The sequence below is a fragment of the Arachis hypogaea genome, chromosome 10, assembly GCF_003086295.3.
Source record: "Arachis hypogaea cultivar Tifrunner chromosome 10, arahy.Tifrunner.gnm2.J5K5, whole genome shotgun sequence".
NCBI classification, from domain to species: Eukaryota; Viridiplantae; Streptophyta; class Magnoliopsida; order Fabales; family Fabaceae; genus Arachis; species Arachis hypogaea.
Window position 1 is genome coordinate 80716086 of NC_092045.1, and position 14716 is coordinate 80730801.

Consider the following 14716-nt stretch of genomic DNA (forward strand, 5'->3'; position numbering starts at 1 on the left):
TATTCCAACATGATCGAGAACCGACAGATGATTAGCCATGCAGTGACAGCGCATTTGGACCATTTTCACTGAGAGGACGGGAGGTAGCCATTGATGCCGGTGAAACCCGAACATATAGCTTGCCATGGAAAGAGTATGAAGGATTGGATGAAGGCAGTAGGAAAGCAGAGATTCAACAGGAACAAAGCATCTCTATGCACTTATATGAAATTCTCACCAATGAATTACATAAGTATCTCTATCTTTACTTTATGTTTTATTTATCTTTAATTATGAAAACTCTATCACCCATTTGAATCCGCCTGACTGAGATTTACAAGGTGACCATAGCTTGCTTCAAGCCGACAATCTCCGTGGGATTGACCCTTTCTCACGTAAGGTTTATTACTTGGATGACTCAGTGCACTTACTGGTTAGTTGTACGAAGTTGTGAAAAAGAGTGAGATTACAATTGTGTGTACAAGTTGTTGGCCATTGTGTATCACAATTATGTGCACCAGGTAGCATTGATGGGCAGAAAAAATGTCGGTTAAGAATTTTTCTGGTAAAATTAGTGTTGCGAGTACAATTCTTAATCGATGATAACTCCACTATCAATTTTTTTGTGTGTGTCACAATAAAAATCAAATACTGGGAGTAAAATTCTCAGGTCGTTTCTCAATGAGTTGACACAAGGTGCAATTTATTGGTTAGGAAATTTCTGAGTAATTTTTGAAGTTTGAAAATTGAAAAATAAACAACTGGAAATTAACGCAAGGAGCAATTAACAAGAGACGTTGTGTAGTTGAAATAAAAGGCCTTGGCTGGGAGAAGATCAATTGGAGCTTCTATCCTTGTTGGTTTTCCAAAGTATAATAGTGAAAGTTATTACTTTCACTTAGTTATCCCTTTGCAATTACAGAGGAAGGTCAAATGGGTAGTACTAACTCTGACTCACAAGTCCTAGTCACTTCATATGGAAGCACTAGAGTTAGAGAAATAGAGTTAGCCAGTAATTCCAATTACATATTAATACTTGAGTATCCCAACTCAAGGGTTCCAACTAATCAACTCCCAAGCCAAGTCGAGAGTTTTAAATCATAACATGAATGCTATTTTCAACAATGATGGAATAAGAATAAGTAGGAGATATGGTAATTGAAATTAAATCAATAAAAACAAATTTTGAATTGATAATTAATTAAAAGAAATCAAACAAGTAATGGAATTAAATATAAAAATGGTTCATTGCATTAATAACTCAAAATTGACGAAATACAAATATGAGTACCAATAACTAAATGGAAAACAAAGGAGTAAGGGTAATAGAAATGCAAACTATAACGATGAAGACTTGTCTGTAAGTAGTAGCAACTCTCTCTAAATCCAATCCAAAAGCAGAATTAAGAAAAACTAAGAACCTAGGAGAAGTGGTGATTTTCACTCTCTAGAATTCCCCAAAACTCTAAGCTAAACTAAAAATTGAGAATGAAAGTGTAGTCAAGTCCCCAGCTGCACCCCTGCCTCTAGTATGCGTTTTTGGGCTTTAAACTAGGTCCAAATCAGCCCAGAAATTGCCCTCAACGACTTTTCAAGTCAATAATACAGAGAATTGAAGATTCAGAATATAGAGCAGAGGAATTATACAGAAAAAGTTGGGCGTTCAAAACACCCAGTGAAGAAGGGCAAACTGGCGTTTAAACGCCAGCCAGAGTGCCTGGCTGGGCGTTTAACGCCCAAAAGGGTAGTGGTTTGGGCGTTAAACGCCAGAATGTGCACCATTCTGGGCGTTTAACGCCAGGATGGCACAAGAGGGAAGATTCTGTTTTCAAATCAAATTTTTTTAGGTTTTCAAAATTTTTCAAAATCAAATCTTTTTTCAAATCAAATCTTTTCAATCAAATCTTTTTCAAAATCAATTTCTTTCTATTTTCAAAGATACTTGCTATCAATTAATGATTTGATTCAACATTTCAAGTATGTTGCCTTTTCTGTTGAGAAAGGTTTAATGTTTGAATCATATCTTTTCTTGATAGCCAAGTCATTAATTTTCAAAATCAAATCTTTTTAAAATGTTTTTCAAATCATATCTTCCTAATCACATCTTTTTCAAAATATCTTTCAATCATATCTTTTTAATTTCTAATTTCAAAATCTTTTTCAAAAATCACTTTACTTCTTTCTCAATCTTGGTTTTCGAAAATCAATTAAAGTTTTTTCAAAATATTTTTAAAATCTTTTTAAATTATTTTCGAAAATTTCTTCCCTCTTCTCACATCCTTCTATTTATGGACTAACACTATTCCTTAATGCACAATTCGAACTCCATCTTTCTTGATAAGTTCGAATCTTCTACTTCTTCCTTCTATTTTTCTTTTCCTCTGATACCTCAAGGAATCTATATACTGTGATGTAGAGGATTCCATATTCTCTTGTTCTCTTTTCTTTCATATGAGCAGGAGCAAAGACAAAAGCATTCTTGTTGAGGCTGACCCTGAACCTGAAAGGACCTTGAAGCGAAAGCTAAGAAGAAGCAACTCTCTGTAGGACAACAGAATTCAAAGAAGAAGAACCCATGCAGCCAAAAATAAAAACAATACCAACAATGCAGGAGGTGCTGGGTGACTTTATGCACCTTATCGACTTTATGGGAGAAGCATTCTATCCCTGCAGGAGCGAACACTTTAAGCTTAGCCTCAATAGTTTCTCTAATGAACAAAATTAAGTTTATGACTTCATTGGAACCTCATCAGTCTTAGTGAATTTTGCAATCTGTACCGGTAAGACTATGGTTGACCCTGAGGTCTACAGACTTGTGCTATTTCCTTTTACTGTAAGAGACAGAGCTAGGACATTGTTGGACTCACAACTAAAAAAGCTGAACTCTTGGGAAAGCTAGTCAATGCCTTCTGGCAAAGTTCTTTCCACCCAAATTGAGTAAGCTTAGAGTGGAAGTCCAAACCTTCAGACAGAAGGAAGAAGAATCCCTTATGAAGCTGGGAAAGATACAAACAATTAATCAAGAAAGTGTCCTCTGACATGCTTTCTGAATGGAGCATCATAGGTATTTCTATGATGGTCTGTCTGAGCTGTCCAAGATGTCATTGGATAGTTTCTGCTGGAGGCTCTCTTCATCTGAAGAAGATGCCTGCAGAAGCTCAAGAACTGATTGAAATGATTGTAAATAACTAATTCATGTACACTTCTGAAAGGAATCCTGTGAACAATGGACGAATCAGAAGAAAGGAGTTCTTGAGATTGATACTATGAATGCCATTTTGGGCTCAGAACAAAATATTGACTCAGCAAGTCAATATGATTTCTCAAAGTCTGTCTGGAAAAATGCACCAGGCGTCTAAGGACGTTCATCTGAAAAAGAACTTATATCCTGAGAACCCTTCAATGGAAGAGGTGAATTACATGGGAGAACCCTATGGAAACACTATAACCCTCATGGAAGAAAAATCCCAAATCTTTCATGAAGGATCAACAGAGACCTCAACAAGGTTTCAACAACAATAAGGTGAAGAAAAGGTTTAGCAATGGCAAGCCTTTCCCATCATCTCTCAGCAACAGACAGAGAGTTCTAAGCAGAACAACTCTGACTTAGCAACATGGTCTCTGATCTAATCAAAACCACTCAAAGTTTCATGACTGAAACAAGGTCTCTCATTAGAAATTTGGAGGCACAAGTGGGTCAGCTGAGCAAGAAAATTACTGAACTCCCTCCTAGTGTTCTTCCAAGCAATACAGAAGAAAATCCAAAAGGAAAGGCAAGTCATCAACATGGACGAATTTGGAGAGGAGGGAGAGGCAGTGAACGACACTGAGGAAGACCTCAATGGACGTCCACTGACCTCCAATGAGTTCCCTAATGAGGAACCATGGAATCTGAGGCTCCCATGAGACATAGAGATCCTATTGAATTTACTTCTGGCCATTCATGAGCTCTGATGAGTATCTTCCTTGAAGGATGAGTACGTCACTGAAGAGCAAGTTGCTAAATATCTTGGAGCAATCATGAAGCTCAATACAGTTATTTGGTAATGAACTTGGGAGGATGAACCCCCTTTGCTCACCAAAGAATTAGATGACTTATCTAGGCAGAAACTACCTCAAAGAGACAAGATCCTGGGAAGTCTCATCTTTGCCATAGGCACCATGACCTTCAAGGAGGCCTTAGTGACCTAGGGTCAAGTGTAAACTCATGCCTCTCTTGTAATGGAGAGCTAGGGATCTTTGAGTGCAAGCTGCAAAAATCTCACTAGAGATGCAGACATTCAAGAAAACAAGCTTATGGACTTGTAGAGGATGTTCTGGTAAAAGTTGAAGACCATTACATCCTGCTGATTTCATAGTCCTAGAGACTGGGAAGTGCATGGATGAATCCATCATCCTTGGTAGACCCTTCTAGCCACAGCAAAGGTTGTGATTGATGTTGATAGAAGAGAATTGATCATTCAAGTGAATGAAAATCCTTTGTGTTCAGGCTCAAGGATATCCCTCTGTCACCATGGAGAGGAAGCATAAGAGCTTCTCTCAAAACAGAGTCAAACAGAGCCCCACAGTCAAACTCTAAGTTTGGTGTTGGAGGCCACAACCAACTTCTAAGTTTGATGTTGGGAGGTTCCAACATTGCTCTGAGTATCTGTGAGGCTCCATGAGAGCCCACTATCAAGCTAATGACATTAAAGAAGCGCTTGTTGGGAGGCAACCCAATCTTATTATAATTATCTATTTTCCCTTGTTATTTTATGTTTTCTGTAGGTTGATGATCATGAGAAGTCACAAAATCAATTGAAAAGCAAAAACAGAAAGAAAAACAGCACACCCTGGAGGAGAACTTGCTGGCGTTTAAACGCCAGTAAGGCTAGCAGATGGGCGTTTAACGCCCAGTCTGGCACTATTCTGGGCGTTTAACGCCAGAAAGGGGCACCATACTGGCGTTAAACGCCAGAAAAGGGCAAGAACTTGGCGTTAAACGCCAGAAATGGGCACCAGCCCGGCGTTTAACGCCAGAATTGGCACAGGTAGAAATTTTGCTCGCCACTTGGTGCAGGGATGACTTTTCCTTGACACCTCAGGATCTGTGGACCCCACAGGATCCCCACCTACCCCACCACTCTCTCTCTTCTTCACCCATTCACCAATCACCTCAAACCTCTTCCCCAAAAACCTTCACCTATCAAATCCATCTTTCTCTTCACCACTCACATCCATCCTTCATAAACCCCACCTACCTCACCATTCAAATTCAAACCACTTTCCCACCAAACCACCCTCCCATAGCCGAACCCTACCCCTCTCTTTACCCCTATATAAACCCCTCTTCACTCCTTCATTTTCACACAACCTAAACACTCCTTCTCCCCCTTTGGCCGAAACACAAACCATTTCCATCTCCTTCCTTTCTTCTTCTTCTACTCTCTTCTTTCTTCTTTGCTCGAGGACGAGCAAACCTTTAAGTTTGGTGTGATAAAAGCATTGCTTTTTGTTTTTCCATAACCATTTATGGCATCCAAGGCCGGAGAAACCTCTAGAAAGAGGAAAGGGAAGGCAAAAGCTTCCACCTCCGAGTCATGGGAGATGGAGAGATTCATCTCAAGGGTGCATCAAGACCATTCTATGAAGTTGTGGCCTTGAAGAAGGTGATCCCCGAGGTCCCTTTCAAACTCAAAAGAGTGAATATCCGGAGATCCGACACGAGATCCGAAGAAGAGGTTGGGAAGTTCTTACCAACCTCATTCAACAAGTCAGAATCTTAATGGTTCAGGAGTTCTATGCCAATGCATGGATCACCAAGAACCATGATCAAAGTGTGAACCCGGATCCAAAGAATTGGCTTACTATGGTTCGGGGGAAATACTTGGATTTTAGTCCGGAAAATGTAAGGTTGGCATTCAACTTGCCCATGATGCAAGGAGATGAACACCCTTACACTAGAAGGGTCAACTTTGATCAAAGGTTGGACCAAGTCCTCATAGACATTTGTGAAGAGGGCGCCCAATGGAAGAGAGATTCAAGAGGAAAGCCAGTTCAATTGAGAAGGCATGACCTCAAGCCTGTGGCTAGGGGATGGTTGGAGTTTATCCAACGCTCATCATTCCCACTAGCAACCGGTCTGAAGTTACTATAGACCGGGCTATCATAATTCATAGCATCATGATTGGAGAAGAAATAGAAGTTCATGAGGTTATATCCCAAGAACTTTATAAGGTGGCGGACAAGTCCTCTACCTTGGCAAGGTTAGCCTTTCCTCATCTCATTTGTCACCTCTGTTATTCAGTCGGAGTTGACATAGAGGGAGACATCCCCATTGATGAGGACAAGCCCATTACTAAGAAGAGGATGGAGCAAACAAGAGACCCCTCTCATCATCAAATCCCTGAGATGCCTCAAGGGATGCACTTTCCTCCACAAAACTATTGGGAGCAACTAAACACCTCCTAGGAGAATGAGTTCCAACATGGCAAAAGGTGAGCACCAAAACACTCCATCCTCTCATGAAATTAGAGAAGATCAAAAATCATGAGAGAGGAGCAACAAAGACAAGGAAGAGACATTGAGGAGCTCAAGCATCCATAGGATCTTCAAGAGGAAGAACAAGCCGCCATCACTAAGTGACCCGTTCTTTAATTTCCTTGTTCTCTGTTTTTCGAAAATCATGCTTATGTTTATCTATGTTGTGTCTTGCGATCATTAGTGTCTTAGTGTCTATGCCTTAAAGTTATGAATGTCCTATAAATCCATCACCTTTCTTGAATGAAAAATGTTCTTAATTGAAAAAGAGAAGAATTGCATGAATTTTGAATTTTATAACAGTTTAATTATTTTGATGTGGTGGCAATACTTTTGTTTTCTGAATGTATGCTTAAACAGTGCATATGTCTTTTGAATTTGTGGTTCATGAATGTTGGCTCTTGAAAGAATGATGAAAAAGGAGACATGTTACTGAGGATCTGAAAAATCATAAAAATGATTCTTGAAGCAAGAAAAAGCAGTGAATTCAAAAAAAAAGAAAAAAGAGAGAGGAAGCAAGAAGAAAAGAAAAAAATAATGAAGTTGTGATCCAAGGCAAAAAGAGTGTGCTTAAGAACCATGGACACCTCTAGTTAGGGACTCTGGCAAAGCTGAGTCACAATCTGAAAAGGTTCACCCAATTATGTGTCTGTGGCATGTATGTATTCGGTGGTAATACTGGAAGACAGAGTGCTTTGGGCCACGGCCAAGACTCAATAAGTAGCTGTGTTCAATAATCATCATACTTAACTAGGAGAATCAATGACACTATCTGGATTCTGAGTTCCTAAAGAAGCCAATCATTCTGAATTTCAAAGGATAGAGTGAGATGCCAAAACTGTTCAGAGGCAAAAAGCTAAAGCCCGCTCATCTAATTAATACTGATCTTCATAGATATTTTGGAATACATTGCATATTCTCTTCTTTTTATCTTATTGATTTTCAATTGCTTGAGGACAAGCAACAATTTAAGTTTAGTGTTGTAATGAGCGGATAATTTGTACGCTTTTTGGCATTGTTTTTAGTATGTTTTTAGTATGTTTTAGTTAGTTTTTAGTATACTTGTATTAGTTTTTAGTTAAAATTACTTTTCTGGACTTTACTATGAGTTTGTGTGTTTTTCTGTGATTTCAGGTATTTTCTGGCTGAAATTGAGGGACTTGACCAAAATCTGATTTAGAGACTAAAAAGGACTGCAGATGTTGTTGGATTCTGACCTTCCTGCACTCGAAGTAGATTTTCTGGAGCTACAGAAGCCCAATTGGCGCGCTCGCAACGGCGTTGGAAAGTAGACATCCTGGGCTTTCCAGCAATATATAATAGTTCATACTTTACCCAAGATTTGATGGCCCAAACCGGCGTTGCAAATCAGCTCAAACTACCCGCGTTAAACGCCGGAACTGCACAAGAATGGAGTTAAACGCCCAAACTGGACAAAAGCTGGCGTTTAACTCCAAGAAGAGTCTCTACACGAAAATGCTTCAATGCTCAGCCCAAGCACACACCAAGTGGGCCCGGAAGTGGATTTTTATGTCATTTACTCATCTCTGTAATCTTAGGCTACTAGTTCTCTATAAATAGGACCTTTCACTATTGTATTTTCATCTTTAGATCCTTTGATCATTTTTAGATCTTTGAGTCTTTTGATCACGCTTTGGGGCTGGCCTCTCGGCCATGCCTAGACTTTGTTCTTATGTATTTTCAACGGTGGAGTTTCTACACACCATAGATTAAGGTGTGGAGCTCTGCTGTACCTCGAGTATTAAGCAATTACTATTATTTTTCTATTCAATTCGGCTCATTCTTGTTCTAAGATATTCATTTGCACCCAGAACATGATGAATGTGATGATTATGTGACACTCATCATCATTCTCACTTATGAATGAGTGCCTGACAACCACTTCTGTTCTACAAGCAAACAAGGCTTGAATGTTTATCTCTTGGATCCCTTAATTGGAATCTTCGTGGTATAAGCTAGAATTGATGGCGGCATTCAAGAGAATCCGGAAGGTCTAAACCTTGTCTGTGGTATTCTGAGTAGGATTCAATGATTGAATGACTGTGACGAGCTTCAAACTCACGATTGTGGGGCGTTAGTGACAGACGCAAAAGAATCACTGGATTCTATTCTGACATGATCGAGAACCGACAGCTGAATAGCCGTGCCGTGACAGGGTGCGTTGAACATTTTCACTGAGAGGATGGGAGGTAGCCACTGACAACGGTGAAGCCCTAAATACAGCTTGCCATGGAAAGGAGTAAGAAGGATTGGATGAAGACAGTACGAAAGCAGAGAGACGGAAGGGACAAAGCATCTTCATACACTTATTTGAAATTCCTACCAATGAATTACATAAGTATCTCTATCTTTATCTTTATGTTTTATTCATCATTCATAACCATTTAAGTTTGCCTGACTAAGATTTACAAGATGACCATAGCTTGCTTCATACCAACAATCTCTGTGGGATCGACCCTTACTCGCGTAAGGTTTATTACTTGGACGACCCAGTACACTTGCTAGTTAGTTGTGCGAAGTTGTGATAAATAGTTGAGATTACAATTGTGCGTACCATGTTGATGGCGCCATTGATGATCACAATTTTGTGCACCAGTGATCTGGAAAAAAAAGTATAGACTATTATATATTACTGAAAGCGCTGAAAATTAGCTTTCCAACGCCGTTGAAAACGCATCAATTGGACCTCTGTAGCTCATGAAATGCCCGTTGGAATGCACGAAGGTCAGGACTTGATAACATCTGCTATCCTTTCTTCAGCTCTGAACAAAACTTTGATAATCTTGCTACTTTCGCCCAAAAATCACCTAAAAACATAGAAAAAACACAAAAACTCAAAGTAGCATCCAAAAGGTGAATTTTGCACTAAAACATACTAAAACTTACTATAATTAATAAAATCTAACTAAAAACAACATGAAAATCTGTTGGAGTTTGTGACTGATTTTTTTGATCAATTTGGAAAGCTTGTTGAGGTGGTGATTGCTGCAATTCTGTGAATGCATTAAAGCAGCAGTCCTGTTTGGGAAGTTCTGTGGTTGCTGAAATCGAAGTAAGGAAGAAGGATGCTGTTTAGAAGGATCCTAAAGTGCCGCCGCAGCCACAGCTTGATACATGTCTGTTTGCATATTCAGCATGGATGGATCTTTAACAGTGGTGCAAACCTGTAGCCATAGATCAAGTAAGGTTCTATAAAGACACAGGAATTAATCCATCAAATTGGCATTCCTGTAGCCGTAGTTGGTTAAGAGACTTCAACTGGCCTATGGAATCAGGTATTTCTGCTGAGAACGCTGTGTAAGAGAGATCTAACATCCTTAGAGGACTGCTCCAATTAGACTTTGGAAGTTCACCTTTTAGCTCTTCATTCTGTGACAAACTCAGTTCTTCAAGATTAGAAAAACCAAGTATGCCAGTTGCAACAAAAGATGAATGACAAGAGCTAATTCAGTTGCAACAAAAGATTAGGAAAACCAAGTATGCTAGTTATTTTTAATATGTAATTAGTCTTACTTTATTTGTGTTATTTGTGCATGCAGGGATTCAAGTAATAATAAAAGTGTCTTTGCCTGTTCATCAACACAACAAACATCATATAGGTTTATATATAGATTCCTCAATTTCATATATGGAAGTTAGTTCATTTTAGAAGTTTAATTAATTCGAATTATATATTTGTGAGTATAGAGGAGGAAAGTGCTACTTTATTGAAAAGAAGTAGTAATAAGAAATCCAGTAGTAGTATTGGTTGGAAATTCAAAGAAATTAAAGCACTACCTAGCTAGCCAGCTTTTGTTAATTATTATTATCCATTCATTTTAATTCTTCTCTGATATCCTCTTCATGTTTCTGGTGTGGCTAAGCAATAAAATAAAGCACTTGCACTTATTGATTAGCCACATCAGCTTATGAATTATATATGATATATATTAGCGCTATATTTCTATTGAAGAAAAAAAAATTTGTTTCTTTTTTAGTTGCAAAGGAGGTGCTAGAAGCTCAAACTCAAAATGTTCTCTTAAATTTGTTTCCTTTTTCATCGTACTTACTCAATCCTCATATCATAAGACTAGTGTGATATTCTAAATTGATCTTTAATGATTTTTGTGTCGAATAAACTATATTTTGATAAAAAGAAATTGTCAAATTAATTCTTAATATTTTAGAATACTAGACAAATTAATCCCTTGACATAATAATTTTGGTGAACAAACACATTTTGAATTATCACCCCATGGCTGAGCTGCGCAAAAATGTAGTCTTGAGGCTTTGAGAAGTGAGAATTTTCTCACCCCATCATTTTGGGAAACTTGATTCCAGGACCATTTTTATTTCGATCAGAAGCTTTGAATTTTTCTTTTCAATGATGATAATCCATTTTGAATCATGCTTCTCATTCTATCATTGGTGTGATCTGTTACAGAGAACAACGGCTTCAAACAGTTGGGCCTGCTTGGCTTTTGAGAATTCAGCAAATTTCGGCACAAAGAGAGTGATCTTTGCAAAGGGTTTCAAGCTGAATTGCTTGGTTGATAAAGTGATGGCTCCATCTTTGGTGAATGATGCAGTGGATTGTTTTGCTAGTATGTGCTGCAAACCAGACTTTACAAAATGTTGTTTTATGTTTTTCGTGTAAATCCTAGTCATTTCTGTTTGCAGAAGGGGAAATTTTGGACCCTAATATCTCAATATTGGTTATGAATTTTGAGAATGAATCTGATCCTTTTGGAGCAATCAGTAATCCGCTCTATCAGACTACTACTTTTAAGCAGGTAAAGCTTTGATTTTTTGATACACACCGTGACATGAACCTTTCCAATGAATTTGGACATGAATGTGTCTAGATACATTGATTTTTCGATGTACCGAAAAAGTAAGAGTGCTAATTGGAATGGAGGGAGTAGTTTTCTCTTGATTTCATTATGTTTATTGACCAGTACTCCTATTCATGCAGCCTAACGCAATAGAAAATGGTCCCTATGATTATACCAGAAGTGAAAAATCCCACTCGAGATGCTTTAGAAAGGTTCACTGTGTCCTGTTAGTTGTGTTTTCAGGCTTCAATTTTGGTGAACAATTTTGAAGTCAGCTTAATTTTGAGGATTCAAAGGGGTTACATTCTTCCCATTTTCTTCGAATTATATGCTTGTTGTAATCTGCTTGCTCCATATCTCATTTTCTGATTCTTCCCTGCAGTTGCTTTGGTTTTACCCGCTATGTATCTGTAGCATGGTTCTAAGCATCATCTGGTAACATTCTCTTTCTATTCATCTTCTTATGTTAGAATCTTCATTGTTGATGAAGATTCACACTGCTGTAAATTAAGCACATTGATAATGCCAGTGTTTGGTTAGTTCCATAGAAAGGTGCTTTAAGTCATGTTTGAGTTTGTCTTAAAAATTAGACTTTCTAATAATGCTGTCAGGTATAATGACATTGCCAAGTTTGGGTATACTGCAATGAGACGATCCAAGTTCACAGGAGAGAAAGACTCAAGTCGAAGCAATTCTCTAACTTCACAAAATGCTAGTCATGTAAAAAGGCCAACTTCACAAAATTAATTAATAAACTGTAAGAACTGATTTGAGACCCTAACATAAACACTTTTGTTATTGATTTTAGCTGTAATTATTGGTTTTTGTTGTTGATTAGGCTTCATGGAAGCTGTTAATTTAGCAGTAATATATATGCTTAAAAATGTGTGACAAATAAAATGTGTGTATAACTAAAGATCGCATTATATAGTGGATGCCTGAGAAAATGGTATATCTTGTAGTGGCACCAACTTATCTCTCTGCTCATCACTTCACTACCAAAGATGTAAATGGAAACCCACATGAATTCAACCTCATCGATGATGGTATTTGTGTCAATAATTTGGTATATATTTTTGGTGTGGTTTATGGTGACTAAGGTTTTTGCGTGGCTACAGTGACTAAGGAGAAATAACCAACCCAGATTTAACACGTGAAAAGTTTGAAGGATGTTGGAGTTTCGTCTGACTGTTGTAAAGATAGTAAATACACGGTACAAATATGGATCACTAAAACTAACATAATTAAACATCCCACCCTTTTGGTAATGCATTCCATAGTGGTGGACGAAATTGTGATCCTTAATTAATGGCTCTTTGGCATGTGCCAAAGAGAACTAATTTAACTAACTGATTACTTTCTTTTCACAATTCCGTTCAACTAACCAGCAAGTGCACTGGGTCGTCCAAGTAATACCTTACGTGAGTAAGGGTCGATCCCACGGAGATTATTGGCTTGAAGCAATCAATGTTATTTTATTGATCTTAGTCAGGAGGCTAATAAAGTTAATTGGATTTGTTTGTAAAAAGCCAAACTACAAACTACTTAAAATTGTAAGTTAAAATAATAGAGAGTAATAGCGTTACTTGTTGTGCAGTAATGGGAGATATGTTGGAGTTTTGGAGATGCTTTGTCCTTTGAGCTTCAACTCTTCCTTGAAATCCTCTTCTCACACGCAAGTTCCTTCCATGGCAAGCTCTATGTAGGGTGTCACCATTGTCAGTGGCTACTTCCCATCCTCTCAGTGAAAACGTTCCTATGCTCTGTCACAGCACGGCTAATCATCTGTCGGTTCTCAATCAGGTTGGAATAGAATCCATTGATTCTTTTGCGTCTGTCACTAACGCCCAGCCCTCAGGAGTTTGAAGCACGTCACAGTCATTCAATCCCGGAATCCTACTCGGAATACCACAGACAAGGTTTAGACTTTCCGGATTCTCATGAATGCCGCCATCAATCCGGCTTATACCACGAAGATTCTGTTGGGGAATCTAAGAGATATTCATTCAATATGATGTAGAACGGAGGTGGTTGTCAGGCACACGTTCATGGATTGAGGAAGGTGATGAGTGTCACGGATCATCACCTTCTTCACAATTAAGCGCGAATAAACATCTTAGATAAGAACAAGCGTGTTTGAATGGAAAACAAAGGAATTGTATTAAATCATCGAGACGCTGCAGAGCTCCTCACCCCCAACAATGGAGTTTAGAGACTCATGCCGTCACAAAGTATGTAATTCAGATCTGAAAGTGTCATGAGGTACAAGAAATGTCTGTAAAAGTTGTTTAAATAGTAAACTAGTAACCTAGGTTTACAGAAAATGAATAAACTAAGATAATTGGTGCAGAAATCCACTTCTGGGGCCCACTTGGTGTGTGCTGGGGCTGAGACTAAAGCTTTCCACGTGTGAAGGCCTTTCTTGGCGTCAAACTCTAGGTTATGACGTGTTTTGGGCGTTCAACTCCGGATCATGACGTTTTTCTGGCGTTTAACTCCAGACAGCAGCATGAACTTGGCGTTTAACGCCAAGTTACGTCGTCTATCCTCGCGCAAAGTATGGACTATTATATATTGCTGGAAAGCCCTGGATGTCTACTTTCCAACGCCGTTGAGAGCGCGCCAATTGGACTCCTGTAGCTCCAGAAAATCCATTTTGAGTGCAGGGAGGTCAGGATCCAACAGCATCAGCAGTCCTTTTTCAGCCTAAGTCAGATTTTTGCTCAGCTCCCTCAATTTCAGCCAGAAAATACCTGAAATCACAGAAAAACACACAAACTCATAGTAAAGTCCAGAAATATGATTTTTGCCTAAAAACTAATAATATTCTACTAAAAATTAACTGAAACATGCTAAAATCTACATGAAATTACCCCCAAAAAGCGTATAAAATATCCGCTCATCACAACACCAAACTTAAACTGTTGCTTGTCCTCAAGCAACTAGATGAATAAAATAGGTTCTAACAGAAATAAAGAAGTAATAATATTCTCGAGTTTTAGATGAGGCTCAGATTCTTATTAGATGAGCGGGGCTTGTAGCTTTTTGTCTCTGAATAGTTTTGGCATCTCCCTGTATCTTTAAATTTTCAGAATAATTGGCATCCTTAGGAACTCAGAATTCAGATAGTATTATTGACTCTCCTAGTGTAGTATGTTGATTCTTGAACACAGTTATTTTATGAGTCTTGGCTGTGGCCCTAAGCACTTTGTCTTCCAGTATTACCACCGGATACATAAATGCCACAGACACATAACTGGGTGAACCTTTTCAGATTATGACTCAGCTTTGCTAGAGTCCCCAGTCAGTGGTGTCCAGAGCTCTTAAGCACACTCTTTTGCTTTGGATCACGACTTTAATCACTCAGTCTCAAGCTTTTCACT

The 14716-nt window shown here is 38.5% G+C and overlaps 1 protein-coding gene across 1 annotated transcript; it reads left to right on the top strand.

Moving 5' to 3' along the window:
* The first annotated feature begins 10479 nt into the window (after positions 1 to 10479).
* Positions 10480 to 12201, top strand: LOC114924583 (cystathionine beta-lyase, chloroplastic-like). The gene is made up of 5 exons (XM_029289463.2): positions 10480 to 11102; positions 11179 to 11291; positions 11474 to 11545; positions 11716 to 11768; positions 11945 to 12201. Exons 1-5 carry the CDS (start codon positions 10883 to 10885, stop codon positions 12078 to 12080), a joined length of 594 nt encoding a protein of 197 aa, XP_029145296.1. The 5' UTR covers positions 10480 to 10882; the 3' UTR covers positions 12081 to 12201.
* The last annotated feature ends 2515 nt before the right edge of the window (positions 12202 to 14716 follow it).

What these genes read in the sequence shown, in the direction of transcription:
- LOC114924583 (XM_029289463.2), top strand. Translation starts at nt 10,883, where the DNA reads ATGATGATAATCCATTTTGAATCATGCTTCTCATTCTATCATTGGTGT. An exon ending in TGCAGTGGATTGTTTTGCTA is followed by an intron (nt 11,103 to 11,178) that starts GTATGTGCTGCA and finishes TTCTGTTTGCAG; the next exon opens with AAGGGGAAATTTTGGACCCT. An exon ending in ATGGTTCTAAGCATCATCTG is followed by an intron (nt 11,769 to 11,944) that starts GTAACATTCTCT and finishes TAATGCTGTCAG; the next exon opens with GTATAATGACATTGCCAAGT.